Genomic DNA, 26,883 nt, shown 5'->3' on the forward strand with positions numbered 1-26,883 from the left:
GAACCACATTACGCTCTAAGAAAGCATGAATAACACAATTAAAATCGTGATTATGTTAATGTTGCCTTTTCTGCTTTTAGGAACCATACCCGTTGTGTTGGTGTAAGGCAGGGCAACGGATGCAAGCTGTCTCATTTGGCGGACAGAATGTGGAGAAAACACATCATGTTGGGTTTACGACGATGACATTATACTTCGCAATTACTTCCTCCTGTATTTTATAGGCAAACTATTTTCATTTGTGTTTTTCTTTTGCGCATTGTGGTTTTATAAGCCTCCGAAAGCTGCAGAATCTCGAAACGAATACAACGCAGTAAATGTTCAAACTTTTGAAAATGCTTCCTCTCAGAAAGACATGCATATGTAATCAGACATTTTACAAAAAGACAATATAAAACATAGATGCGAGGATGACAAAAAAGGCCAAGTACTACTTCAATAAATTGTGATATGTTAAATGCGTTTTATACAAAGCAAATCATATGCATTATCAGAGAATCTACATGTACACTTTACTTGTGAAATAACCACCACATGTTAGGCACCAGCATGTATTCCATTTTTGTTTGTAAGAAAATGAGCTTTTAACTGGTTTACATGAAGTAATGCCCACCAACAGTCAGTTGTAAAAATAAAGTAATGGATACATGCAAACAAAATCTCCAATACCCAGTTATTTTATGAATGTTCTCAACATGAAGAAACACTATCAAACAAATCTGTATTAATCAGATGTTTTTTACACTTTTGAAATGCTTGTGAATTTTGACGTACTGAAGCATACTTATATAAACAGAAAAAGGATACATTTTTTTGTAAAATAGGTACCCATAATTAGAAGCACATACAATTACATCATAAAGAAATCCAGCACGCTAAATCTTATATCAATGATAAGAAAACAAATAATTACAACAATGTAGCGTAATTGCAATATACACAAAACAAACATATTATCAAACGGGACAGGGACTGAATCCGTCCCTTGCAGAAGATTATTGTTCAATACACTTAAACTCAAGTGGTTACACATTTTCATTGGATGAGTCAGGTTTAACACTACAAGGTGCACCAAATACAATGTCAGAATACTCCGTCGACTCGTCGTCATTGCACGCAAGAATTCTTACTCGAAATTTCTCCAAGTGCTCGATATCGACATCAGCGTACACTAGCTCATTGGTGGAACGTTTTTGGCTCTGGTAATACAATCAAGATATAGCATAATGAAGTTCAGTTATTCAAATCAATAAATAAACTAATTAACTATTTTTACATTCTAAACAACGCAAACCATCTTTCGAATCAAAGCAAAGCAGCTTGAATTAAGATTACTCATGGTAGTGGCTATAGTGTCATGTTAAATGCTGCGTTTGTTTCATGACCGTTAATAATAACCTAACTATTCTTAAGGATATAATGGATTTAATTAAGCTGATTCGAATGGGTGCTTTAACTAGTGTTTTCCATGCACGCGAAGGATCAATCTTACAAGTGCTTCGACAATCGTAATTTACCTCAGCATTTGGTGCTTCTGGGTTCATTACTTGATTCTGCATAGAAATACCGTTGTCATTTTCGTTGTCTGAAATTAGGAAAAAATATCTTTCTAACAATTTGATAATTTTCGTTCAATTAATATTTTAAGAATACAAAAATATCAGACGGGGGTCCATGTTTTTTGGAATTTGACGTAATAGGGAAACGTAAGAAAACTTAAGACGTGACTATCAACTGCAACCTCATAAAATATCAAAAACACTACAACAATGGCTGTTTTCGATTGTTTTATTGTAAATCTCACGAATTACTTATTCAACAATCATTAAGTACATTATTCTAGATTAAGGCTGTAAAGCCGTGTCGCATTGTGACTAAATTAAACTTATAATGTTATCTACAAAAGAGTGTAAAATACCTGTTGTATAAAGATGTTCTTTGCTTTGACATCGACTGAAACATATTTGTTAAGTGATTTTGTTATTTAATTGCTACACATAAAACATACTGTATACTTTTATCATCAAACAAAATTGAAACGACAGATCACAAACTGATTTATCCATAAATATAAGAAGAAAGTCGTTTAGATAGTTATGTATAACATTAAATAGTACATAGTTATTTGAATGACAGTTTTAACGATAGCTGTTTTGTCGAGGTACAAACGTGCGGTTAATTAAATTAAGCACAATACATGTAATGGTTATAACAGATACATGTTCGATACAGGTACTAAAGTAGTCGTAAAACGATACCAATGCGTTCTTCTGACAAAAAATTAAAAAATAGTATCCTTATGTTCTTTTTATTTTACACAGACTGTACGTACTCGATGTCGTTCTTCAGTTACCCCGACATTCCGTAAAACAAAAAAAAAGTTCAAAATAAGGTGTTTTGGTAATCAGAAACATGTCTGAAAAATCCACGACATTTGATATCACAGGTCTTATACATACCGTACATCAGGACCTGTTTCTACTGAAATACCATTCTCGTTTGATGGTTGTTCTAAGTGCACTGTACTTTCAGTCGCTGCATTTCCGAAGCAATCATTTATGTCATCACATGAAGGCATATATTGGCTAGAAGACTGTAAATGTAAAATTGAAAAAGACGTTAGAATACCGTGAAGATATTTTGACAAAGACAGATCTGATTGTGGGGCTTGTAATATTATGTTAAAAATATATGTTTGCTTGATATAGTCGATATACTACCAGTGTTCTTCACTAACCAAGTTAGATTTACACCCCTTGGCAACTAAATGTTGAATAGCAGTAGAATAACAGAATACGCCATTACTTTTCAGCTATCTGAAAGAATTGACATTGAAAGCGACTCAACGAATTACAGGAAGCGTGAAAATAATTTCATTTCTTAGATCGTTCATAAAACCAGCCCCAGTGTGCAGTAAAATTGTTTGTTAAAGACACACTTAGTTCTCTTGACTGATAATTCGATACAAAGCTATTGCGTTCATTTCACTTAAAAGTGTAAAGATTACTGTGTTACCAGAGCAACGTTTTCTAGATCCCTGCGTGTCCGGTGGATGACAGCATATTCAGCATCGCCAGTATGTGTATGTGTTACGTCTACATTACAAAAGAAGAGTTGGTTTATTGAGGCTTGTTACATGTTACATAAATGGAGAACTGAATGACCTTGCCTCCGAATCGAAACAAACATTGTCAGGCATGATCTGTGTGTTTCAGCTTATATTTAAATTTGAATGCGTAGCATACCACTAAAATACAAAAAAAAAAGAAATCGTGAGTACGAAACGGATTGTCCCGTGATAGTTTATATTTACCATTTCCTTCTGCCACTGTCCTGAAAATGATATTAAGACATTAACAGTTTATCTGTTTGGATAAAGTCTTAAACAGCATATGATGTCAATATGCCTAGAGAATATTGCCGTGATGGATCTCGAATACACGACATGAGGTGGGCAAAGCAGAAACAGACATAACTAGACAATTCTCATCCTTTGTTAAGACATTTGTTACAGTCATGTTCATATTTAAAACGTTAGTTCTGTTCACTAATTCCGACATAATTGTTAGTCGTACTTTTATTGTAATATTGGTACACTTACGGTGGCCGAAGTGGGGCCAACTGTATCGTATCATCCTCGTTCATTAATTGTATCTTTGCTAAACAATATAATGAAAAAAACAGAAACTATATCAATACTATTGCAATGTTAAATTACTTTGAACAATTCAAATACAGTTTTTTTAGAATTACCACTACAATCATTTATACATATTCTAAATATTTATAATGTAACGTAAGTCATACCTTTGTTTTGATGTAGACATAAACACATGACAACAATAACACTAAAAAGAAATGCAATTCCGCCCACAGTCTTCATTACAACGCCAAAACTGCCAGAATCGGAACCAGTTTGATCTAACATACAGGATGTGCTGACATTGTAAATAGTTTATCAGATACGAAATAAAAGCCTGGTTATTTACGATAAATAAAAAAGTAAACATCTGCAATATGTTTAATAATATTTATTGTTTATTAATATAAAGGAACGTATTTTTTCATGCCCATTTACTTACTTTTTTAAAATACTTCGTTATGAAGATCATTGTGTATAATAAATACACACTAAGTAAGAGACTCAACGCATTTGACATATAGTTTACCTTCATTATATTCTCGCTCATCACCAATTACAATTGACCGATCGTCACTGCCATGTTCGTTCTTTGCATAACACGAATAAACCTCTTCAACGTCAGATGTAGTCATTTCATAAGAGCATGTTGATGCATTTAAACACTTCGAACATGTCTTTGTTTGTGGTGATATTGAATTAGACGTTTTCACCATCGTCCAAGTGATATTTCCAACAGGATGGGCATTAACAACACATGTGAGCGTTATGAAGGTGTTTTGTGGAACTGGTAAAACGGGGGTTGAAAAGACAACCACTATCGGCTTTTCTGTACAGATTTAGATAAAGAGTATAGAAACTTGATTTATTACAAACAAAGAGATCTAATACATTACAATTGCCATTTTCAGCAAAGGGGTGAAATAATACACCCTTTATTTTTTTATTCTCTTTAAATTGCGTTTCATTAAAATATCGAGTTGCTATTCATGGTAAGGGCATTTAAAGGAATTTTTTTTGTCCTGTTAGCTATGATAAAACTGTAAACCTGTTTCACCATGAATGTTATACAATTGAGTTTGTGCAAAAAGGAAAATAATGTGCAGTTTAAAAATATCGTAAAACAAATAGTACCACATATGCTTTAGAAGTAAATCTTTTCAGAATATTATTAGAGTTTTAAAAGTGTTTTGAAACATATGAAGTCCAGTGTAAGAGATCACTTATGATTTTACAAATCAATATATAAAGTGTCCTTGTTTGATTGTGTTCATTTATGTCATGTACTCTTGAAGTCTGGAGATCATTTTAAAAAGGATGGCTGTAATGCATTTCAAGCCATTTTATAGACAAACAGCTTAGTGAAAGTGTAATAAATTATGTACGTTTCTCCTTGATGCATATAAAAGCAATGTGTATGCATATTACGAACATAGTGTAATTTCAATTCAGCAACATTATGTAGCTTTCGTTTTAACGACCTAGTCAGATACCATTTACACTAAAGAAGAAAGAGATATCATTGCCGCTAATTTCCAGTTTTAACTTTGTGAATTTCGCAGATAAACAGGGTCTGAAATCTAGATTGTATACAGGCAAATATATGTCATTCCAATCAGAAAAAATGAATTTATTTAAAGACCTATTGCTCATGTTTTTCAACCATATTAAAGCCAATGTAGGCTTAAACTGTTTTGTGGGCCCAAGTCATAATTCAAAAATATATATAAAGTGATTTACCAACTACAAATATTGAAGCTTTCACTGACGTGTTCCTGTCCTTTACAAGAACAGTGCAAATAACATTTAGTTGATGTAATGCATCTGCTGGTTTTTCAAAGGTATCCAATCTAAATCGATTCCTTGACAATTTGATTGAATCATACTGATTAACTCCTATTTCAAACATAACATCGGTGGCGTTATACTCTTCACCCGTTTCGCAGTACACTTTTGCAAGTGTTTCGTTTGCCTTGAGAACGATGCAATCTCTGCATGTAGAGATTTGGCCAAAGGACCAATTACCGGCTTACCTAATAAAATCATCAACACATTAGGCATCACATCTTAAAAACAACAATTATAATCAATATGTACACATTCAATTAATAGTTTTTAAGAAGACTAACTAACCTTTAATCGACACATATACACCATTAGTGTTTTTTCCGGAAATTCGATTCAGACACTGAATCCAATATCTTCCTCTGTCATTTTTCTTTACTTTGAACAAAGTAAAGATAAACTCGTGGCCAACCTGTGCAAGCTCTAAAACACCTTTTGCTTGTTCAATGGACGTATGGTTCTCATTATTGCCAGTCATGAGTTTTACAGAATACTTGCTTGCATTTGTCTCTTTTGCAACCCTTGGTGACGGGAAATATCCAAGCCTCACATTATCTCCGGCAAAATAGGGTCCCTCAGAAAGAAAGTACAGTTCTCCACAGCCGTTTGCATATGAGTAAACTGGAACATTCACAAACTACAATGCGATCAGCCAGTAAATGTTTATTTCTTAAAGTTATCTTTAAATATGTGCCGAAGTTAAAGACAAACATGACAAAATTAGAAATTCAAAACAACTTATCTCAAGCTAACCTTTTAAGTTCAATTCGAGAAAGGCAGATATGCTCGTGTTTCCAATTGATGTGTATACAATGGCCCCATTGAAACTGCTATCTACATCAGTTATTGTTAACAATGTAGATTTTCCCTTATGCTGTACATGTAAATCATTTTCTTCAAGTGTCTTTACACCTGACCCATTCTTTTTTATATAGTTCCACCTGACATCGCCTATTGTAGTCGGTGTATACGGTGTGAATTCGAACGTCACGTTTCTCCCAACAAATGTTGGTTGTAACAAACTAAGCACACCGACATCGTTTATAGCTGTGATTGCAGGAGTACCTTTAATAAGACAATAAGCTTAGTATAAACAATGTTGCATTTGGTCCACTACGTTCGCTAGTACAATCCAAGCACATTGACATAGTTCCAACAGTGATTGGAGGATGACATTAAATAGGACCGGAAGTAAGAATAGACTAAATTTTAATTGGGCATAGTTTAAACCGTGTTCGGAGGAGGACCAAGAGGGGCTGAGAAAGCACACGTATTAAAAACGTATCACATTCATCATTTGCAGTTAGTTATAGACTGGTAGCTACAGGTGAAAGTCAGATTGTGTTAGAGGATGATCGAGTCAATGAGCACTAAGGTCAAGGTCTTATAGGCGCTACACGACTGCCAGAAAACGTTACTAAATTACGAAGATTTACACATTAAATAAAAAAAACTTTGTATCATTACATTTTGTTAAAATATCAACATTTTGCAAGCTAGTACAAAACGCAAAAAAGTATGATGCACATTTTTTTAAAAACTGTACATTTCATCAAAACAGACACTTACCCAATCCTTCACAATCATGTGCTATATGTACAAGTATCCATAACGCCACATATTTACACGCGCAGGCTGATAAGAAAATCATATTGGTGATGATAGAATTCCCTCGTCATTATATTGAATCATGAAGCCATCGGTAAGAGGGTTAGATTTCCGCATATATCAATCCTAGTATCATTGTGAGGTTTACATGACTTGCGGTCGTTAAAAATCAGGCACGTGCAAGGAAAATATTCTGCAATAAATACACAATGATTTAATCTTGCATTCACAATGAAATGAATATCCTACAGAAACGTTTGGTTTTAAGGGGAAACTATATCAAGCTTGGGGTTGTGTCTTTGTGATAAATTGACGTGGAATTGAATCGATCGCAGTGAAACAAATAAAGCAAAACACGAACATCCAAGGAATGAAATTTCCAAAACTTTTAATTTAAACTGATATATATCAGAACTGATTTGAGATACAAAGGCGAAGTGATGAAACATTAAATATAATAACGCATGCCTGTAAAAGGTACTTGCGACGCGCGAAACATCTTAGTTGATTACACAACATCAAATGCGTTGTGTTAGAAGCTATCTGTTTTTATATGCATTATGTGTTTTTATAAATTTTCATAACTTTCAATGTAAAACTTAAAGATACATTAGACGCAAAACCAAATCCGGTTACTGTGTGAATGTCGTGCAAATATTGAATAATCAATTAGAATCATCATTAAAAAGATATAAAACATTATGTATAAGGACATAAAAGACTGTTGTTGCTGCAATAGTAGCAAACATTTGGGCACGTAAAACAATTCGTATCAAAACTTATTTTTAGTACGTCTGCATTTGAATTTAATACCAATTTTAAAGGTACACTTTCATCTCTTTTGATTTTAAACTGAAATAATTTCAATTATCTGACAGTGGTTCTTTTGGTAACTGTTTATACGCAAACTGAATTCACACGACTCTTCTTGTCACATAAGCCGATCGACTGACAGAATGACTTAATTCTAAAGAGCAAATTAAGTTGAATGGTTTCCGATCCGACTCAAAACCAACTTATCCAACAACCTTAACACGTAGATTACCCGTATTATTTTTGAGTTATAAATGTTGAAGCCATAGTAACAATGTTTTATGCCAATAATCTAAACAAAAAGGTTAAATCTGGTTCCTCATAATGCAAGCTAGTATGACAATTAAATTAATTCTGTTGATTCTCGGGTCAAAGGCCAAGTGACCTTATTATGTTATGTTATTCAACTTTGTTTGCTATCTTAAAAAAACATTGCTCTTAGGCTGTTTAATTTCACGTTTATATGACAATAACACGAAGATAACATAAAACTGAAATATTTCTGGTCAGAAGTTAGACCTCTTATTCTTGCATTTTAAAGTTTCCACAAAATGTACAATTATCTATTTTTTATTAGATGAGGTTAAGAGCACCAGTAGTGAATTGTATTGCAGTCATGCAAAGTGGTTGATTTGTACATTATGTGCGTGTTGTTTAAGTCAAGAATTATAAATGTGAAGAGCTCAGATGTGATTTTACTATAAAAAAAAATGCTTACATTTCAGAAATTCCCACTCGATCTTCCGAATCCATTCAATAACCATTTTATCAAAAAATGCTAAAATTTGGATATTTCAGTAGTTGGTTTGAAGCAAATTATAGGCATATATGTGTTTCAATTAGTTCCTAAATAAAAAAATGTTGGTTGGATTTAAACATATGTGTTCATGAAAAAGGTAAAATGACAATTTATATTTCAGTACAGAAATTTACGAACTTGATCGATAGCTAAAAGCTTAAAAAAGCACATTCTTTGACATCATACAGTTATGTTTATTATTTTGTTATCTTACTTGTGTTGACCTTTGACGGCTATTAAATTTTTCAATGTAAATAAGATATCATTTGGTTGAAATTCAGAATACAAAAACAATTAGTCATAATCATAGTCAGTTAATCCATTGCAGCTTATGCAGTGCCACAAATGCATCATCGTTTAGTGTTAATGAGCTTGATTTGTGGTAAATTTTCAGCGATAAGTTTTTTGTATAAACCATTATATAATAAGCATGCTTGCTCTGATTATGCATTTGATAAATCCCCAAATATGCCGAGCCAACACACTTGCCAACCATTGAACGTCTGTAGTTGTTTGTCTTAACAAATAAATCATTGATGTGTATGTGTGATATATGTATGTGCTGATTTGTTTGTTGTATGTGCTGTTTTAACCGCCCCTTGTCTAGTGTCTGTTTTGCTCTGACCTTGTGCCTTTAAGCATGATCACAGTTATGTGTATGTCTTGTTTGGTACGTTTATGTCCTTCGTTTGGTGTCTGCTGGGCTTTGACCTCGTGCCTTTAAAAATCAGCTAAACACTGTATATTTAAATTTACAATATAACTTATTATTTGCCATAAATATTCTTAACATGTATTACACACACACACGCAAGCACATACACACAAAAACACGAATGAACTATGAGAGATAGTCTATAAAAAGCGACTGATGTATCCGAAGTTGTATCCCATAGTCTGAATAAGTCTACGAGTATTTGGGACAGTGACACGTTTATGTTTATTCTTCTCATATTTACAGAACTTCCATTCCCTAAATAATCAACCGATGAACGCAACATCTTCGGATATGGTCGGATCGCGAATCATCGCATAACAATATTAATGGAAAAACTGTTTATTTATCGCTTGTATTGTGCCAAAAGGTCCCGTAAAAAATAAAAAACACTTTAGAGTTGTTATTTGTGATATGTTTAATGTATTGTTGTCAGTAGTGGTTGATCTTTCCCGCTGTATTGTGACGTCATTAGATTAAATCTTTCCTGTTACAGGCAGGTCGTTCTAATTACAGAATAGGTGAAAACAAAGTACTGTAAGGTTTTCTTAAATTAAGTATCTTTTTAACACTTCTTGAATAAAATAAAGAACTATTGGTGTAAATATAAGTAATGAATTGCGGGATTGGTGTCATTATCGGGGATATGAACGCAATAGGGCTGGTCAATGTAAGCGTGGAGACCGTTATATTTGTTCAGGTTTACCATGAATACATTTGACCATTTTGTATTAAGGATGAATTACTCAGCTTTATAAATACAGTGAGCGTCCTTAATTTGCGTCTTGTCAACGAAATATTTTGCAAAGGATATGGAATCTTCTCGTTCTGTAAATATTTTAGATAAGCGCGACCGCCATCTTTGCTGTCTGAGTATCGACATAACTGCGTCACTTTTATTCACTGTGAATCTTTCAATATGTTATGATGGAGAACATTTTGGTTTTCAGTTTATACACAAATCAATGGAAATTACAGCACAGAAGTTTTAAATCCAGTAGCTTATTATTTTTTATTTTGTTTTTACTTGGTTTTCTTATTTGGAGCACTTATTGATTACGACATGTCGATATGCCTTTATTTTGTGGAATTTGCTTTGTAAAGATAAGTGTCTCTTTGATTGTTTACTGTGCTTTGACCATTGTTAATTTAAACACTTCAAGTTGACACTTAAACTTCGTATTGATGGGCTTTAACTTGTGGTTAACATGTTTCCACATGTCTACTGTAATTTGATCTTTACAGTGGCTGCACGTTTGTTTCCGTATTTCATTGTTAAAATAATATATTATGAACACTTACTCGACTACTTCGTAATTCATAAGGATTTAAGGGATAAAAAGAACTTTTAAGTGTTAAACCTAATACGTTCATATTAATCTGATTTCATAAGTCATTCGACTATATTCGTTTTTGCATTGATAGAAAAACACCTCATTTAGGACTTTATATCCTCGTTTGCTTCGTTATAGTTCAGTCATAGGTAATTGTGGGAATTTTTCTATTACAATTCGACCTATCATCATTATTTAGCTTATTAGCGACATGAGCCTTAAAATTCTGTAGTGCTAGACTGTGCATACGGCGCATTCAAAGGACATTCTATCCCAACGATACATGCTTGTCTTTACATAATACCACAAGAACAAGTTGATTCATTAAATCAATGTCGCTGGAAAGATAACACATGTGTTAAAACTGCAGTCAACAGAGGTAACCGGGACGGATCATTTTCATTGTTAACTAGAAACAGTATGTTTAAGCAAATAATTAATCAATGAAATAATTAATAAAAAGAATATAATGGTATGACGTTTATTTCGACGCGCTCGGTGAATAAAAATGTTTCTTTCATGCTTTACGATGAAATATGGGGTTTTAACAGTGAAATAACAACAGTGAAAATATCAATTTGATATTTTCACTGCAAAATAAGGAGTGAAAATATCAATTTTCAGAACTACTTTTAAAATCTTTTGTTGTTACATGTACTTGCCTTGGTCAAAACAGAACACTGGACTTCAGTAAATTATGTCAAAAAAGGTCAAAAAAATAAAGAAATATTTTATAAATTTAAATAAATATATAATTGGAAATTAACAACTTACCGTTTATTACCGGTTATCCCGTTTATCAAACATTTTACTGATCTTTGAAGCTGAATGTTCGAACATTTGCTTTCATTCCAAACAAATTACCGACAAAAACAACTGTTCGAACATAAATAAAATTTTATAGCATCGTTCAAATGTAGTTTGAACTGTTAACCGTTGTAGTACGTAAAATGAGCTTCCTGGAGAATTCACACAACAATTTACAGATTGATCCGATATTTTTTACCCCACCCACATCTCAAAATGTGTCAACAAACTAGCGTGGCATTTACTCTTCCGGAAAACAAACATTTTAAAGCGAAACAGACTGGTCTCTGTAAGATGACTGAATATTAACTTACTTTAAAAACACGCGTATATGCAGTCTTAAACTAAGAAGAATGGTTAAAATCCAATGAGTATCCACATTTGTTTTGCTAACACATTTGACCTTCCAAATTTTCATTCTATAAATAGCGGCGTAGTAATTTGGTTAAAATAAAAAGTGTTTTCATTATTTTTTGGAACATTAGTGCACTAATAATACTTCATGTTTACTATTCATAAAGCTTTGCAATAAAAAACGAGCGAATATTAAGCAATAAGAATGAATAGCAGAGAACTATTTCTCAGCAAACCGAAAGTAGAAAAGTTGACAGCTATAATTATGCATGAGGGGCGTCCCACGGGTAGCGGCGTAAAGCCCACCCTTTTCAAAAAAGGGGGTAATTCAGAAATAAATAAAAAACAAATAAAACTTCGAAAATAAGCATAAAAGAAACAGAAAATTTGTTTATTTCATTGTAAGATCGTATTTAATTTCACTCGTGATCATAAAAAAACTACATTTTCACTCGTGGCTTCGCCACTCGTGAAAATATGTTTTTCTATGTCACTCGTGAAATAAAATACGATCTTACACTGAAATAAACAAATATCCTCTATCTCCTTTGCAAATACTTTGCAGACTCGAATGCTACAATGTCATATCACTATGTCCTGTATTTGTTAAGTAAGTAGGGAATGTAACAGTAATGGTGTATGATCATAAACAATAGTGTCATATGATATTGTTTAACAAAATCCTTATGGATCGTTTCACATAAAGGAACTATAAAACTAATGTCAATATCAAGTTGACGCGGTCGTTTTATCTATTGAAAATGCATAGACGATATCAGATACCATACGTACTTCATATGATTGATGAGGTTTCAGAATTATTGCATAAATGACCATGCATTAGTATATAGAATGTCATCAATCTTTTCACTGTGTACATAGAATATGACACAGATATTGAAACGATACAATCAACTTTAACTATTTGGCCAGTAATGTCGGCCCCCGTGCAAGTTTTTAGCCAAGAAGTTATTTGTGAATAGGCTAGTTCGATTTCTGAAATTTGATGAATAGTTTAGATTTATACCTGACGTTTACATACTATAAACAAAATATGATCTGTTGTACTATTTAAATACATAGGTAAATGATACCGTATTTCTATCGCACTTAGCATGGAAGAAGTAACTTGATATTAACGTACCTCGACCGGTAAAACTAAAATTGTTTGTGATATAAAAGCGTAGGTGGTAACCTAGCAGTTGAAAATGTTGTACATGAAAATAATTGCTTCCCTCTTTGGAGAATCAGTCCAGTTTTGGAAACAGTCCAAAAGTTATTATGTGTAAAATTCCTAAATGCTATCGGAAACGTTGTTTCGTGTTTATGTCCACAGCGATGTAACTCATGCGGTTTATTGACTTAAAACATGATTGAACATGTTCCTTGTTTTAGTCATATAAGAGACAAATGGCAAAATGAATTATGAAACTCTATCATTAAAATGTACGGAATTCGCAAGTTTAGCTCATTTATGTCAATGCCCAATGCTGACCAGTGTCAGTATTTGTTGCATCGACAAGTAGTGTTGCTTCGTCAAGTATTAACGATTGCTTTTATAATTATAATGTAATGGTTGCATGTGTTAGGTGTTACGCTTAAATTACAGCGCCTTGTTTGAATGTACTTCTCGTAAACATATAAACTAGTACACATAACTGTTTTTTTTTCAAATGTGCACCCGAGCATTTTAACATTAACCATTTTAACATAAATCATATCCGGAAGCAAAAATTGAAACAAAGGCGCAGAGTAATGATGATTAAGGTACAACAAAGGTCTGCCTTTCTTTTTATTTCCAAACAGAACCTTTCGGTGTCCTTCCTCTTGAAGTCAACCTCTTCCAACATAATCTATATTTTTTGTATGCTGTCGATAAACTCGACATCCCTGTTGAAATATCTCTACTAAATCACATTTTTAATATAAGGCTTCAAACCGCAGTTTGGCATCATAATAAAATCCAAATTAAAACAAAGATCCCTTCAACGGACAGACAGTAAGACTTCGAGTATTTTTCGAAAAGTTCATCCGATTGGGCTATCGGAACTCAATAGTTTACACTGCGTTGTGAAACGGGAGTGTGATCTGCATTATTGTGTTATTGATAGAATATCTTCCTTTCAGTTTTTGCAATAGGAAAATGCAATTACGATGTGGAAAAGACCTTACTTGATTCGTAATAGCATATTTTACAGAGTTAACACTGACAGATATGTAACATGTATTATAGGTTTTTTTTATCAGCTCACATACCCTTTATATAGCAATATATTTAGAGTGGAAGCATGAATTTTTGTTATTATAAGTGTGTGTGCATACCGGTGAATTTGGTGAAGATAACGCATGCGCAATAAATTTTACCCTCGGGGTATATGCATTGCCGAAAACTGATACAACGGTTTCTGGACGTGCTCTCGGTAAAGTATTTTGATTCGCCCCGCATACACTTAAAAACCATTTATAGTTTAAACAATTACAAACGCTACTCGGTACAATCTGAAATTAAAATGGCTGTGTTGGTGTCTTAGGAATAGACAGTGTTCTTATGTAAGTCGTAACTAAATATTCTGTGTAGCCATTGATCCCGGGCTAGGAAAATGATGACTAAGGGTGCATACCTTTAGAGCACTCTAGCTGAAACAAAGTATTTAGTTCTATTCTTACGTGAAAGGACAAGAAAACATTTTCTGAACGTTTCAGTCAGGTGAAATGATATCTTATTTCTGGAACATATCTTTATAATATGATACAAAAAGGAATATAAAACAGAAACAGTGCAATGTCACATCGTTACAATGTACATACAAAAAATGAGACGAAAATGTTTTGGGCAACTGGTTCGTTTTGCCAACACTCTAGTTTTCTACAAGAACAATAGTCATTAACACATAGGTAAAGGATTTTTAAATACTAGAAATTGCCAACTGCTTCTGAGACAAACAAATAACATAAAATGCCGAAAGAACGACTTATGGTATGCCTCATTGTGCTTAAACAAGGCAGATTGGTATTGTTATTCAACTGTTATTTATCTTATCGAACCAAACTGTTCGTATTGGCAAATGTCTTTGCTTTTATTAAAATAAGACTTCCTGGAGTATTTGGCTTGAGTAGTAACGTGTCATTTAAGTAATCTTATCATACCATATGAAATGGAAGATAATTAGAGTTCGTAACAATCATTTCATGTATAAAAGCCATTTGCTATGTTGTCCAAAGAAGAAAACACCGTGTCCATTTACGTTTGATTTAACCTATAAATCACATGTAAGTAATCTTCACCTCCTTCTAGGTTTGTTTCGCCCATAGCACTTCCTGGATTGTTTGACTCTGAAAAGTAACGTGTCATTTCAGTCATCTGTGTCCCTGTTGGGATTCGTTGGCTTATATTAGCGTACGGGCTACTATTTTCGATCAGGCATTGCCTATTTTCAGTCGCATTTGTTGTCAGATTAGTTCCCGCCTGTGCTGTAGACGTGTTGATTTCGTCAATCTCATCATATATTCCTGGAGACAAGATTGCGTCTAACTGCAATAACAAACCAAACATCAAATTGAATAAGTATAAACACTCTATTGCGCTGATGAAGTATCAATTGTATAAGTATACACACTCTATTTCTCTAATGAACTATTGAACATATGGTTTATGAACACACATAACATGCGATCTATCAGAAATACTTAAACAGTTGTTGTTACTTATTTTACTAAATTAAGACTTATGAAGTGAACATTGTATGTATTGTTATAGGACACGATCGCCCTTGCCAGTCTTTTGATAAAGTATTGATTTAATTGACACACTACATTGACAGTCACGGTAGTTCTAACTCTTACATTGGCAGTAACGGATGCTCTTAATGACCTCAATAACACATTCTATTTTTCTTTAGAGGAGGTAAGTTTATATACAACTAGTATCTGTTTTCACTGAAAAACAATATCTCCATTTTTCTATAAGACAATATTAATAGCGTAGTAACCACACCTCATGAGGCATGTTTGAAGAAGCGACTACAATTCCCTGGTACGTATGATGGCCATCTTGATGTATATTAACATCCTCGTACACTGCAAATATGAGAGCGTATTAAAGATAATCATACTTTAAGTTAAACATAATTTTAGCCATTTCTTATAATATAAATGGTATGGAACTTTTCTTTGCTTATTTATAAAATTATTTATGGCTATGTAAGTAAATATATGTTTTCCCGCTTTTGAATTATAATTTCCCAAAATATTATCTTAAAGCAAAGTGGTTTTATGAATGCCTTTGAAAGATTGGCCCGCAGTGATCGACGGTATAGATAGTGGAGAGGCACTTGTATAAAAAAAGTTCAGTGTATGTATCAATTAGTATCAAAAATGCAATATAAAACAGAGCATTCATGTGTGCCTTGCAAAGATACTTAGTTTGCAAATGATTTGAATATTAACGTTTGTATTTTTTATAAGTTCATGCTTATTTCTTTATTTCGATTGTAACGTAAGCTTATGGATTAACCTTCGAGTTCATTGGTAGAAACCAGTACTGGTGTTCATTTTGAGATGCCATGAAAGGGTAACTCTGTTAGGAATCGGACTAACAACATCCTGAAGTGAGGCGGACACCTAAACATCAATACCGCTCTAATGATTATGAATTTCAGTAAAATATTATTCCTTTTCAACATTAAAGTGTTTGTGTAAAAAGTTGTTTATTTTTTTATCTATTACATTTTCCGGTGCCGCTCGATAAACAGTTCATACCATCAGTCAACGGCGAAGCATCGCGATTTCACTCAGTATCAACTCTACCAAGCCGAATGTAATATTTCTCACTTCCGCAACAGCAACTTCAAAGGAATTCGATTCAAGGCAAAAATATCAAGTCAAATTGAATGCCGAATTTAAAAAAAATGTCAGTTGCGACAAAGCAAGGTTTACATGAATGTGTTTGAATGAAATGAATGCTTTTTTGACGGTGGAATACATTAAAAGTCTTTCCAGATATAACTGCCTTTCATGAAGGATTTAAAACAGGACCATTGTACTACTGAAACCACAACTTCAATTAATAAAAGAGCTAAAAAGGAACATAATATTAATGAAGATAATAGGAAGAGTCATACATGTATTGCATCGACACCAGCGCTTACGAAAGACGCACAAAACCAGGAAAATACTTCCTAGAGTGACAACGGCTATTCCAGAGAGCAGTATCCACAAAAAACTTCCTCTTCCACTTTTTCTTGGTTCTGTAGAACAAATGAACACAATGCATACTGACATTAATATTTGTTTAAAGAATATACATATGCCGCTCTGGGATCCATTTATATTTCGAGAGCAAGACTTAAGGGTTTGTTTTGACCAAATATTCACACACTTATCTGCACTATACAGACTCGAAATCTAATTTAATAATGTCGCTAAATGTGACGTCATCAATGGAAATCAGTAGATAGATACGTAAAGAAAAAGATAACATTTCATTCTTTGAGGCATTGTGCCTTAAGGGATTTAAATTTAAGTACGTTAAAGGGCTCAAATCCCAATCTGTTTTGAATTCTTTACTTTCAAAACGTAGTAAATACACCATTTCATAAATATTTGTTTTACAGATCTTTGAAATTAACAGAATTTGATTCAAAATGGAATTAATTAAATTCAAAAAAAATATAATGATTCAACATAAGAGTTCGTATTTTATGCTTCGAAAACAATAGTGTTCAAGATGTGAATTTAAGGTAAATGTAAAAACAACTACAACAACGTTATTTACCTCCCTTATCAAAAGTTACAATTATGGACCCTCTGTCACTGCCATGCTCGTTTTTTGCTATGCACACATACTCCTGTTCAACGTCAGATGCGATCATTTCATAAGTGCATGTGGATGCATTTAAGCACAACTTTTTATGTGATGAAACTGAATTAAACGCTTTCAACAATTGCCAAGTGATATTTCCATAAGGAAAGGCATTTGAAGCACAGGTGAGCGCTAAGTGGCTAGTAGGTAGAACGGGTAAAACAGATGATGAACTGATTGCCACACTCGGCTTTTCTGGAAATATTTTATTACTAATTATAATAAATAAAAAAAGTTTTTTTTCTAAAATGTACATTTCTTGAAAGTAAACTAATAAAGTAAGCAAACATAACTGTTACGGCGGTTACTGAATATTTTTTCATAGACCATGACAACATTTAAATTAAAAAACAAGATTATTTTTAATATCAAATGGAATGTGTCTCATAGACTTTTTCGATAAAACACGTATACAAAAGACAGAATGTTAGAATATTTCATTTAATAAAATGGAGGAGAAACACGAAATGAATGAATCGTCATATCATTAACTCACATTTATATGTTACACCAAATTATGGCAGCACTTACTTGCAAATATAACAGTTGTTGAGTTTGATACAGTGTTTAAAAAGTCTGGACATTCAGCCCCACATGTTATTTGTTTCCCAAAATCGACATCAGTAACGTTGAAACTTATCGTTGAAACTGATGTGTACCTCGAAATGAAGTGTTGATGTGAATCGTACTTAAAGTTTTCAATACTTGTTTCCCATGTTATATTACACACCGGATTAGAATCTAACGTAGAACAACGGACAGCGAATGCTTTCGATGGGTTGACTAGATCAATAACGTCAAGATTCATTCGCAATGGGGGATCTGGAAAAAAAGTGTATACGAGAGATGTCACAGTAAATCATAAATTATGTTTATACTTAATTTATCTGACGCATAACATAAATATAACACTTCATGGTTGTATTTTTTCAAGAGAAGTCATGAAAAACGTAGATAGTGTATATAATAAATGTCATGAAACACGTATATAACGCAAACAATATTTATCATCATACATGTAGTTAGAGCAAATTATATGTTCAATGAAACATATAAATGGTGCAAATAATAAGAAAAATATCATGAAACATGTAACACAGAAGGTGGCAAGCAGTAGCCTTATGATTTTGCAGTAAAATTGATAAAAGTGTTTTGCATACTAGAAAATAGCATTAACATTTATGAGTTTCAATGTTATTCGTAGTGATACAATCTTAAACAGGATGCTTTTTGAGATATTCTTTGGTACTGCTTTTTTTGTTGCCTAAGCAGAAAAGAAGGATACGTGGCTATTGTACAGTATTCTTAACGTTCCCTACATTTTACTCCACGGCACCAAGTAGTGCGAAGTAGAGTGAGTTGTAACAGAACATAGAAAGGAAATAAACGAGCTTGTGAGCAAACAGTCGTATTAGTTTCTCCTTTTCTACATTCAAAGAATAATCAGGTACCTCATGTCGCTTTTTTTTAAAGCGCAATAAATGACCAAAATGTTTTTCTATTACGCCTGGCATATAAATATATATTGTGATGTGTTTGTTTTCAGGCCAACCGTTTAAACCGTTTGAACTCCGTTTGAAGGTACGGATGGTCGGAAGGTTTAATCCCGGGTCGCGCCACATTAAAGTCATTTCTTTTCATCATTTAATATATTGAAAAGGTTTGTCAAATTATGTTTTAAAAAGATTGTCTTCAATTTATTAAAACTTGTATTTATAAATGTATTTGAGTATTGTAATAAACCGAAGTCAGGATAGTTTAGCTAATATAACAGTGGATGAAACACTGTGAACATTGTGTTGGTATTTAAGTGTTAACATTTTTATTTAATATTCAACATACGAGTTTTATCCGTGTACTTTAGATAAACACGCTAAATATCGTTTAATGTATTTCATGTATACATATCCCGACGTGAGCATCGGATCCGCATTTGCATGGAATAACGCAGTGAACGACTTTTACGGATAGCGTACAAACCCGAAAGAGTTTGACTTGAAAACAATTTAAAAAATATCCATATACATAACACATATTCGGTCTACGGATGCGAACAGCGTCTTCACGGAATACCGGCATTACAACGCAATGAATACGACATCGCTTTCAGCGTTTTGATTTAAAAATGGCTAAATTTCTATAATATACTGGGATACCCTCGTATATCATTACTATTGATTAACATACAAGAACACGTGTACATAAACAGCAATACATTCTTGGTTTGAAGATAAAATATTTTCATTGATTATGTTAGCCTTTTATTGTAAATGTTTAGTTAAACAGAAATAAACTTTTTCACATTTTGGAATGTTCTGATTCCCAAATAGTACATATGATAACATACTTGGGTAAGGAATCACAACAACGAACCTACTGTGTGTCTGATAAAGATTTTCGCTTAATGTACGTATTGGTGTGCGTGACGTAATCAGGTTAGGATGATGGGGTCTTAGGTACTGCACTTCTCTTATTGCCATCTAAAAGTGACTAGATTTTCAATTCTCATTTTAACCCCTTTAGTATTGTCACGATTTAAAAAATATCAGGTAAAGCGGAGATAACTAAATATATTTGCAAGACATGATTATGGTTTTTGTACATTTCACTTCCTTACATTGCCATTCTTCTAAATAAAAGGTTCAAGTTTCATTTCAACATGTTTAGTATTTTCCAAGGTTACGGCGCGAACAAACAATTGCAATCCAGAAACATTTAACAACAGCATAAAACTCCATAAACAACACAGTTCATATATACTATAAACAACACTTGTCAAGGATTGTTAGGAACCGGTCAGTAAAACGTAATGTAAATTATCTATCTTATATATGTATATTCCAAGTTTTATTTCAATCCCATCTGTAGGTTTAAAGTTTTTGTCTTTAAAAGGATGTTCAAACACAAATTAAGACTTACGTTCAACGGACGGGGAAAACAACGGCGAATCCTTTGGAAAACAAAACAATCAAGCTATGAGGTAGTTCAGTTTTTGAATAATACTGATTTATTAAGTTTCACACTTACATTTGTATTCCACATGTATATGATTCGACATATATGTGCTTGTATATAAGTCATCGAGATCTGGAAGCTGTTGACACCACATTTTCTTATTTCCCCACTCCTTTTGAAATGTATGCAATTTTAATACAGAATTGTATAACCCTGTTCTGTTGTCAAATGCAGTCGTAAAGTTGGTATCAATTTCAGATCGCTCTACAAACAATTTCAGCCGTGGTGTCGGTCTTGCTTTCGATGATGTGCAAGTAATATCAACAGCTTCTCCTTCCAGAAGCACTTGACTCGCCGATATATGTGGTGGGCCCTCGGGAATTTCTTGATAGTAAACATAAAAAGAAACATTGTAATGCTGGTTTCAAATCATCTTAAATTTGAATTTATTAGAATATGATGCATGTTAGGGTTCATATTCAAAGTATTTTTTTTTTAATTTAACATTGGCATTTTGTGTTTTTACTTTGAGTGTGTTCTCTTTTGAAACTAGCTATTATCGCCAATAACTGCAAACCGATGTCCATCAGTTATGGAAATGTTAATTATATTTTTCTTTCACTTCCTTAAATCGAATGCTCGAAAATATGCTTGCGGACAGAATCAGAAATAAAACAAATGCTCGAACGTAAATGTGAAATTATGTATTAAATATATTTTCAGACTTCGAAGTACGAAATCCCTGGAAATTAACGCAATTAACAAAAATATAAACTGTAATATCCCACCAAAAATAATATGAATCTAGTTATTTGTCAACAAGGAAGCGTGGTTATAACATATACAACCATATTAGACTAAAACCTGAAGTAAATTGAATACCATAAACAAACTCGAAAACGTGAACACAGTTTTTATTTATTGGTCATCACCATTTGACATTTCAAATATTTAATTAAAAAAAAATGCGATAAGTTTGACTTGGTCATAACTGTTCATGCGCTGCTAAATTTTTTATGACTCGTATATTTAATTCAATTTTTCGGAATTGGCATTAATTAAAGTTCATCGATAAATATTGATAAAATGTTGGAACTGAAACACAAATTTACATATGTCTTTCTTCATAATTATAATGGCTTTATCCTGTGCTTTTATTTTAATGATAACTAATTGTGCCACGTTTATCATGAAATTACCCAAGCATCAAATAAAGATTATTGCAAGTGTTTTAACGACTACATAAATTTGTGCTTCCACTGACATGTTCCGGTATATTCCAGAAACTGTACAAACTGCATTCAGACAATGCATATCATCGGACGGCTTTTCTCTTGAATTTAACCCAAAACTTGTCAGCGACCGACCGACTGAAGTGAACGCAATAAATCCGATTTTAAACGTCACATCAGCATCGTTATATTCTCCGTCTGTAATGCAATACACTTTTGAAAGTGTCTGTTCTGTCTTGAAAATGATGCAATCTCTGCATGTTGATATAGTGGTTAATGGACCTATTACTGGCATGTCTGAAAGTACCGAAAACACACATCGTTTGGCAATTCAAAAACAGAAATGTTAATGTTATTCTACATTTTACACCACTGACAATTCGTAAATACGACCCACTAACCTTTGACAGACAGAGTGATGGTGTTGGAGATCTTTGGAACGCGTCCATTGGAACACTGCACCCGATAAGTGTTTCCACGTGTATTCTTCTTAACGTTGAACAATGTGAAGATATACTCATGGCCCACTTGGTGAAGCTCTAAAACACCGTGTGTCTGTACAATGGACGTATGATCATCATTATTGCTATTGACGAGTTCAATAGAATACTTGCTTGCATTTTTCCATTCTGCCACTGCTGGAGACGGATAATATCCAAAGCTCCAATTATCCCCGAGAAAAACGGGTTTCTCCGACATAAGGTACATTTCTCCACAGCCGTTTGCAATTGTGTAATCTGGAATGATAAAAACATAAAACTTTATTCCATCTGTTCATTAACAGAAATGAAAGGTGTAACACTGTTAAAGCAATCTGAAACCGGCTTAAGCGGTGTTTTAATTTCAAGATTTATGCATATATATTCAACATGTATGTTTATACAAGCTTCAGTTAGCCATGTTTCTTTCACTTTCATATCGGTTTGGCTACTGGGCTTATCCTTGTCGTTTCCATCTTATAATTATGGAATAATCTACTTTCTCTAAAGTTGTATAAGAAAACGGAATCATTACAAACCTTTTAAAATCAGATTGATCAGGGACGACCGTTTATCATCATCAAGAGACGTGTAAACATTTATTCTGTTTAAACTCCGATCTGCGTCAAGTATGGTGAGAAAAGATGATTTTCCATCGCTATACACAATGAATTGTTTGTTATCCCGCTCAATTGTGTGTTCATCTAAACCATTTATATAATTCCATTTGATATCGCCTAATGCAGTTGGTGTCAATGGAGTGAAAGTGAACGTAACGTTTCTTCCTGCAAACGTTGGTTGTAACAATTTGATTACACCGACATCGCTTTCAAACTTTATTGACGCTGTACCTAAATCAGACAATAGTAAAAATAAAGTCTTATCAAGCTTTACTGATGTACGTGACTCGAGTGTATGTCAATAACACCAATGAAGAAACGCACAAAACAAATCTGGAGAGGGCATCAACAATAAGTAATTGCAAAATGATAGATAGGGCAACACTGTCAACAAACATGACATTTTACATATTATATATTGCATATTAGCTAATCAATATATTCGTTTTATCAAACAAATAAATAGTTGAATTCCCCTGGTGCTAAAGTTTCAATAAAAGGATCCTATTCGACAGAAACATTATTTTCGGTATCGTGTTAAGAGAGAAAAGAGGTATCTTATTTAGGTTTACAATGAAAACTGTTGACATTAATTGCTAATTCGTTTGATCATCCATTGTTAGAATCTAAACGGTTACCAGCTGGTTATTCTGTTTTATAGCAGTTTTCTTCAAATCTTAAATCAAATTAGCGACAAAATGATCTCATTGTAGTTATTTATGTAGACATTTGATCACTTATTGAAAACTTATTACTGGATACCAGTAGGCTCTCGTCTGTGATGTTGGATGTTGTTTTCTTCAAATATTACGACAAATTATCAAACACCAGTATTTTATCAACTTTCAGTATCTTGGAATATTTGTAATCCTTAAATTGGTTCTTTTAATGAGCTTTAAAAAAGCTCTAATGACTTAAGTCACAAATGCTTCAAAAGAATGTATGACTTCATTTGTATTTTTATTTAATATATTGTGAAGTCATTTCAGAAATTAGTCGTAAAATTGTAAATTATGTCCAAACTATTTGTGTTCATTGCAGATTTTACTTCATTGCCATTTCTCGTATTGACAAATAACTGACTGAATTAAAGAATTATAAACTCATAACTGATTGCATTCACTTTTACAATACGTCGCATGTTCAATTGAATATGCTTACAATCAAGTATTTAAGTTTGCTATTTTACATCAAAATAATCTAATAAAGGCTACGCAGTGTGCCCAAGGGACGGAATTTCAATCCGGACCAGACACACAAGATGGATATGTTTCTAGCCTTAATATACCTTAAATTTCTTCTTCGTGAAAAAGACTCAGACTAAACGCATATTTGTACATTAAACAAAAGGGGCGTGCGATGATGTTTACTGACGCCATGAATCGGATTTATTTTCTGTCACTGCATACCTTAAGAAGTTAATTCAATATAACGTTATTTAGGAGTTATAATGTTTTGTTTTGAACTACATTTTTGTTAAGTTAATGTTAATGGAAATCAATATTGAAATATAATACTTATGCTTACATAAAGTGTATACAATAGAAACAAAAAGTATTGCGTCATAGCGTTTGACTCATCTAGCATGGGAAGTCCCAGAAGGAGTTTTCAAGCACGGTTGAATTCACGAGAAATGCCTCTCTGGTGTGCTAAAAAAGCAAGTCTCTGTAATCGACAATTGTTCATTGTATGTTGGTCCTTGATGTTTATGCCTTTAAACAGGACCTAAATGCTAAATGGCATGTCCCTGTATTTAATTGATATAATAACTTGTATATATATGTGATTTTTTTTTCAAAAGGTTTAACCTTACAAGTAGTACAATTCTTCGTTATATCAGCTTACAATTACAAGCTCACAAAAACGGAAATCATTTATTTTGAAAACTGGTTAAATGTTTATACGGATATATGAGAGTACGCAAACAATCTTTTGACCAATGTAATTGTACATGTAGATAAAAGTAACATTACTTGCTTAAACCGACAAATAATGATATCCGAAGACATTATCATTGGTGAATAAAAGACTATTATTGCGTATTTGACATACGTTTTCAAATGGTCTACCATTTTCAGATGTAAATGATATCCGAATACATGATCATTAGTAAAATACACCGCTACCAGTTGTTAATGATTTTGCGTTACAGTAACAAGTTCAGAACAACGCAAAGCATCAATTTACCAAACAAGTTAAGAAGGACAAATGTACATTAGCAATCATGTTGACCTATATTATCGTATATGATTATTCTTATAAGAATATGAAACAATGAGATTGTTTTAAAGACAATTTAAAAACTTACCAAGCCCTTCACATTGATGTATTATAAAATAAACAAGTATCCAGAGAGACATTCTGTTGAACAATAATATTCGACGTGGTGTTCATAAGTGAAATAATAACTTTCAATTGCGAGGTACTTGAAACAGGAAGAGCGCAATTAAAGTGTGTTTTACAATGAATGCACATATGTTCCGGAGTAATATATATGATTAGTTTACTTTACTCACGCTTACTATTCACATTGCTCTAACCTCAACCTAAGAAAATGAATAACCGTTTATATGATTCTGCATGTATACCGTCAAACACGTGCATTGTGACCGTAAATATTTTTAACGGCTGAGTCATGGAGTACACCATGGTCGATTTAGACCTGGAACTGTTTTACCAGATTATTTGTTTGAATGACCTAGGTAATTTAGTTGGACTTATCATGAATCATCTAAAACAAGTAAATCAAAACATTTTTTCTCAGATATTGGACGCATCAAGTAAAATAAATACATTGTTTCATGTTTCTTGTTAACTTTAAAGTTACTTTGCTGATGCGTTTATTGTGCGCGCTTTATTATATCAACTAGGGGACAGTTTAAGATATTCAACTGGTTTACCTCACCCGGGGACCCTTCATTACGAAATTTGGATATTTCTGAGCTTGTAGGCAGTAATAAACTAACCGCATTTTATAGATCAATATGACTTGAAACTAATATATCTTAATTTTCGATGTCTTGTACGAAAGTGCTTCGGGCTCTATTTGGGTGGCTAGAGTAGCAGGTAACATCCAAGTTAACATAAAAGCCTTGTAAAAAGTTATCAACCAATCATATTTTAAATACAAGATACACAGCGTCCGTTAGCGGTAACTGAAATCAGAGCACTTAATAAATTAAGGAAATTCGTAGACAAGCGTTCACGTGTTGTCCGAACTTTAATGTGAAGTTTGCACCTTGCGAGAATTACAGATTGGGGAACTTTCTTGCATAGTCATACACTTTGTGTTCGTAATAGGAATATCATGCAGTTCGTTTTTCATTTTCTTGAATTGGTTGCAATTCTGAACATCGATGTATGACTATTTGAACTTAGCACATCGAGAGAATTAGACTCCCAGTATTGCAAAGTATTGACCTTTGTTATTTGTACTGCGTAACACAGTTTGTGCAATCCATTCAATTACTTAAATGCAATTTAAAACACTGAATTACAGCGAACAGATGTTGTGGCTTGTCTTGTGATATTGTAGTTGTCTGACGGCATATGAGTCATAGCAACAAACAACATTCGTTTAATAATGGCATGTCTTGAATTCATTCGTTTGGTGTAACTATTGCGACAATTTCACGACAATGGCATGACATATTTTATATTGTCGTGAGAGAATCGTTCAAAATTAGTGCGAAAATACGACATTTGCATACTACTGGCACTGTTTGCGTCACTCCTGCGTAATTCAGGAGCATTCCTGTCGATAACGTATTCACAATGACAGAAACATGAACATTTCGTACAAATAACTAATAATGGGTTCGT

General features: G+C 33.1%; 2 protein-coding genes and 1 long non-coding RNA gene across 4 annotated transcripts in view; all 3 read right to left on the reverse strand.

The window, feature by feature from the left end:
• Positions 1–725: 725 nt before the first annotated feature.
• The window catches only part of LOC128234584 (uncharacterized), a 49,100-nt gene continuing 22,942 nt past the window's right edge, over positions 726–26,883 (reverse strand). The window contains exon 15 of the mRNA XM_052948885.1: positions 726–1,199. Coding sequence (XP_052804845.1) covers positions 1,026–1,199 — 174 coding nt within the window. The 3' untranslated portion in view covers positions 726–1,025. The remainder of the gene's footprint in view (positions 1,200–26,883) is intronic.
• LOC128234586 (uncharacterized) lies at positions 1,524–3,114 on the reverse strand. The gene is made up of 4 exons (XR_008260977.1): positions 3,016–3,114; positions 2,460–2,593; positions 1,919–1,953; positions 1,524–1,585 (listed from the first exon to the last, which is right to left on the reverse strand). It is a non-coding gene; the product is annotated as an uncharacterized LOC128234586 (long non-coding RNA).
• On the reverse strand, positions 14,635–22,695 carry LOC128234585 (uncharacterized). Of its 2 annotated transcripts, XR_008260976.1 has the most exons (9): positions 22,364–22,695; positions 21,995–22,259; positions 20,803–21,114; positions 18,307–18,597; positions 17,689–17,970; positions 17,036–17,161; positions 16,674–16,759; positions 15,910–15,992; positions 14,635–15,447 (listed from the first exon to the last, which is right to left on the reverse strand). XR_008260976.1 is itself a non-coding variant. In XM_052948886.1 (8 exons), exons 3-8 carry the CDS (start codon positions 20,882–20,884, stop codon positions 15,157–15,159), a joined length of 1,155 nt encoding a protein of 384 aa, XP_052804846.1. In that variant the 5' UTR covers positions 20,885–21,114; positions 21,995–22,259; positions 22,364–22,695; the 3' UTR covers positions 14,635–15,156. The 2 variants fall into 2 exon arrangements, 1 of the variants encoding a protein (XP_052804846.1); XM_052948886.1 differs by lacking the exon at positions 16,674–16,759.

Source organism: Mya arenaria, chromosome 5, assembly GCF_026914265.1.
Source record: "Mya arenaria isolate MELC-2E11 chromosome 5, ASM2691426v1".
Classification (NCBI taxonomy): Eukaryota; Metazoa; Mollusca; class Bivalvia; order Myida; family Myidae; genus Mya; species Mya arenaria.